Consider the following 4,551-nt stretch of genomic DNA (forward strand, 5'->3'; position numbering starts at 1 on the left):
GGTTGGCAATATGTGTGTGTATGTGAGTGTGTGGCCACGCACATGTGGTTTGTGAATGTGTGTGTGTGTGTATGTTGGGTTGGGGAGAATAAGGTTGAGTGCTGACTGACTGGAGAGCCCCTATTTGCTGACAGTGCTTAGAGATCCCACTGGTCATGGGGTTGTAGAGTGTAAGGAGACTGCCATCAGCCACAGCTAAGTAGGGGGTGCTGGTCTTCCACTGGTCCGTCAAGGGTTCTGGTCTGGTCAGGATGAAGCCACTGGCCTGTCACTGGTTAGTAGCCGGACACTTTCCCCCCCTTCCTGGCATCAGACACAGCCTGGATGCTGCCTCTCTCCTTCGAGACGGCGTTCACCACGTTCAGGAAGAAGGGCCAGTTCCCCTTCTTATGCCCCAAACTCAGCAAGGCCTCCTTCACTGCCTAACAGGGACACACACATTGAGTGCCTGATTGCCCCCTCACTCGCAATCATTTCTGACATGATGGCTTAGTTTGCTGCTCCCACAGAACTATTACAATCAAAGACAGCCGCAATAACAAGGCAGTCATCAGCTGGTAAGGGCTTATTCAGCAGTGGTTAGACAGCACGTAGCCTAATGGCGCACAAGTTATTTTGAAAAAAAGGAAATGTGTACCTTATCAAATCCGTTCTCAAAGTCGACATCATTATTGCCAAGCACAAAAACGATGGGAGACGCAATCGCATCCTGAAGACTCATCCCCAGCCACAGGTGGTTTGCTATGGACTGACAACAACATGGATAAATAAGAGAGATGGAGAGAGAGAGAGAGAGAAAGAGAGGGAGGATGAATTGAGTGAGAGGAGAGAGATGAGGAAGAGAGAGGGGTGAGAGAGAGATAGAGAAAGCAAGACAGCAAAAGATATGTTGAATGACAGAGATGGAATGAAAAGAGAGAATGTCTGTGTGTGTGTGTGTGTGTGTAAGAGAGAGAGAGAGAAAGTGAGGCAGCACAAGAAGAGGAGGCAGCGACATACAGTGAGAGATAACTGAGTGAGAAATTATAATGGCCATGGTTATGATCAATCTGACATGGATGGTTTACACTGATAGACAAAGAGAGAGAGAGCGTGTGTGTGTGTGTGTTTGTGTGTGTGTGTGTGTGTGTGTGTGTGTGTGTGTGTGTGTGTGTGTGTGTGTGGTTTTGTGTGTTACAGCTGCAGTTTGTGCTGTAGGGGACGCTTACCAGGGCCAAGGCAGAGGTAATGAGGCTGCCCCCTGATCCACCGATCACCAGGGTCTTCTTCTCGGAGTGCAGGATCACCGGAGCCATGGAAGACGGTGGCTGCTCACCTGAAAGCATAGCACACAACATGGAAACACACCAAGCAGCTGATGGAGAAATGCAATACATTGTTATTCTATTTTTAATCTGAATGCTTATCCTGTTTTACTGAGGCATACCATCTGTTTTTACTGATAGTCAAACAAACTGTTCTTTCTTTCAAGGACATGTTTGAGAGCACTTCTGTAGTGATATGAAACAGATATATCAACATCCTGGGACAGAATTACACTCCGTGTCTACTCACATAAAGGCTGGCTGCGCCCAGCTCACCTTTGGAGTTTGTTCATGATATTTGGTTGTGACACTCTCCCTCTTTTGCAAAAGATGAAGCGCTGGTATAATTCTGATTGCTGGTCTCTGTCTCATTAATATTAACATCTTTATATTAATTTATCTAACAGCAGCTTACCTGCCCAAACCATGAAAACACACTTAGTGGGCATTAGCTGGGCAGTGGAGACTGTTGGAGAGTGGGCATAGAGTGGGCATTAGCCTGGCAGTGGAGACTGGCATAGAGTGGGAATAAGCTGGGCAGTGGAGTGTCTCACCTGCAGTGATGCTCTCGGCTCTCCCACAGAAGTCTCCCAGCTCGTTGTTCAGGAAGATGCCTGTCTTCTTGGAGTAGACCAAGGACCCAAACCTGCAAAAAGAGGGACCAGGAGAAGACACTTGTTATAGCCTCATATCATGAGCATAATACCGCAGAAGTCATCAGGACGGAATGCGGTACTAGCCATCAGGACGAAATCAATATCAGGGTCAACTCATTAGACTATGTAACATAAGTAACTAAAATAAGAGCCCTATAGGACTGTTTACAAAATAAGTTGGTGTACTGCTGACCACCTGATGAAAATGTTTACACTTTATCAGAACATAGTCATTATTCATCAGTGAGCATGCAAATACTGCCAATCATTCATACAAAATAAAAACTTTAAAAAAATAATAATCCCTGGATTCTGTTATTATTTCTGTTACTTCATATGTCTTGGTTAAAATATCCCGGGGCATCCAATGTACAGCACTAATACAAACATACATACACAGGCATGTGTTTGTGTACGCCTACGCTCACGCGCGCGTGTGTGTGTGTGTGTGTGTGTGTGTGTGTGTGTGTGTGTGTGTGTGTGGATTAATGGAGTGGCACTGTTCCTGTGGTTACATTTGGTTGATGGTGCTGGTGACAGAAACAGCGGTGCCATCCTCTGCGATGACTGACACGTGAGTGGTCCCCAGCCGGTCCTGTGACGGCGTCACGTTATAGTAAGATGCATTGTGGGTGATGTCGTTCCTGATCAAACCTCTGACCTTGGCAGCAAAGTCCTCTCTGATCAAATAAGGCACCTGGAATACAGACATGTTCATAGTTACAGAATTATAACAATGACCCTATTTTTACAGCTTCAAGCTCACATGGGATTGTGTTGAGAAAAGCTTTAAAATACTACCCTACCCTCCTCACTCACACCCTACCCTTCTCAATTTACCTACCTCCCTCCCTCACACCCCATGCTCTCACTCACACCCTACGTCCCTCACTCACACCCTACCCTCTCCCTCCCACCCTACCCACCTCGCTTGTACCCAACACACTTTACTCACATCCTACCCTCCTTACTCTCACCCAGACTTTCTCTCTCTCACCCTACCTTCCTCACTCATACCCTACCCTCACACTCACACCCTATCTACCTCGGTCATACCCAACACACTTCACTCCCATCGTACCCTGCTCACTCACATCCTAACTTCCTCAATCACACCTACCCTTAGCACTCATACCCTACACACTTCACTCGCACCTCACCCTCCTCTCCCACCCCCTACCTTCATCACTCACACCCTACCCACCTTACTCACAACCTACCCACCTCCCCACTCGCACCCTATCCAGGCTGAGACCTATGTTCTTACTGATGAACCAGTCATGGATTTCATCTCAGCTGCTTCCACTCTTGGCTGAAGACAACTATCAGGATTTCCTCTTCATTATAAATAAACCCTGGAACTTTGGAAAAAAGGACTTGGCTTGGTTAACTTGGCCTAAAACTATATTAAACTTGATTTAATACCTGGAGGCCTTTAACAACAGATGTAACATATTGTGGTACAGTGAGCTCATCCTCTAAGTCTTTCAATAAACACGTCTTCACAATTGACCTTTTCATCTTGAGCTATTTTTAAAATGTTTTCCTATCCCAGAGCAGTATTACTGTAGACATGGTTGACCTGACTTTTGTGATGGGGTGCCATCACATACAGTTGGGTATGTGCTCTGACTGCCATCACTACAGTTGAGTATGTGCTCTGACTGCCTTACAAACAAGCCTACCGCTATGGTCCGAGCGCACGGTTATAACCCTATAGACCCAGGTTTGAGACCGGATGGGGCAACTGCTCTCTCCAATCGCTACAACTTTAGTTTCTAAAGTGCGTGGATGTATGGAGTCTATATTAGTATCAGGACCAGTGAAACATTAAGGGTTCTACTGGAAGAGCGACTAGTAGGACAAGGTGTTAAGTTGGGATTGCTTTAACCAAGAGCATGGGGTTTACACCCAGGGAACACATTTCCTGATGAAAACGTATAAATGTATATGTTTATAAATGTATATATTCCTGATGAATATGCACTGTACTGTGAGTCGCTTTGGATGAAAGCATCTGGATAAATGTGATGTAAACATCTGTAGAGAAATACAGACCACACACGCCATCCTCACCTTAACACTGCTGAACTGGGGGTCTCTGATATTCTTCTTCTGTCCATTACCAAACTTGAAGGCCTCAATGAAACGCTGGAATGTGTGGATTTTCTCCTCCCCGCTCAAAGAGTCCGGCGAGAGGTGGAAGCCTGCATGAGAACAAAATAAGAAACAATCAAAACTCAGTTCAGTTAAGAGTCAGTTCAAAACAAAACAAACAAACAGATGTTGAGAAGAGTAGCATAATGTTATCATGTTGCAGGCGTTTAGGATGTATAAACACTGCTGCTTAAATCAAGCACTGAGAGTGAGAAACAACAGGTTGGCCGACCTCGCATGATGTTGAGGATAAAGCTGAGTATGGCTCCTCCTGCTGGTGGTGGGGGGACGTGCATGGTATACTCTCCCATTGGGACGGCCCAGGCCTCACTCTCTCTCACTTGGAAAGACTTTAGATCCTCCAGAGTCAATGAGCCCCCTGCACAAACACACACCCACATATGAACACACACACAAACACACACACAAAGTGG

At 46.0% G+C, this 4,551-nt stretch overlaps 1 protein-coding gene across 1 annotated transcript in view; it reads right to left on the reverse strand.

The window, feature by feature from the left end:
* Nucleotides 1-275: 275 nt before the first annotated feature.
* The window catches only part of ggt5b (gamma-glutamyltransferase 5b), a gene marked incomplete at both ends in the record, with an annotated part of 17,675 nt that continues 13,399 nt past the window's right edge, over nt 276-4,551 (reverse strand). Inside the window, 7 exons of the mRNA XM_080847669.1 lie at nt 276-422; nt 638-748; nt 1,209-1,315; nt 1,859-1,950; nt 2,476-2,657; nt 4,037-4,167; nt 4,350-4,496. Coding sequence (XP_080703795.1) covers nt 276-422; nt 638-748; nt 1,209-1,315; nt 1,859-1,950; nt 2,476-2,657; nt 4,037-4,167; nt 4,350-4,496 — 917 coding nt within the window. The remainder of the gene's footprint in view (nt 423-637; nt 749-1,208; nt 1,316-1,858; nt 1,951-2,475; nt 2,658-4,036; nt 4,168-4,349; nt 4,497-4,551) is intronic.

The sequence above is a fragment of the Sprattus sprattus genome (genome assembly GCF_963457725.1).
Source record: "Sprattus sprattus genome assembly, chromosome: 11".
NCBI classification, from domain to species: domain Eukaryota; kingdom Metazoa; phylum Chordata; class Actinopteri; order Clupeiformes; family Clupeidae; genus Sprattus; species Sprattus sprattus.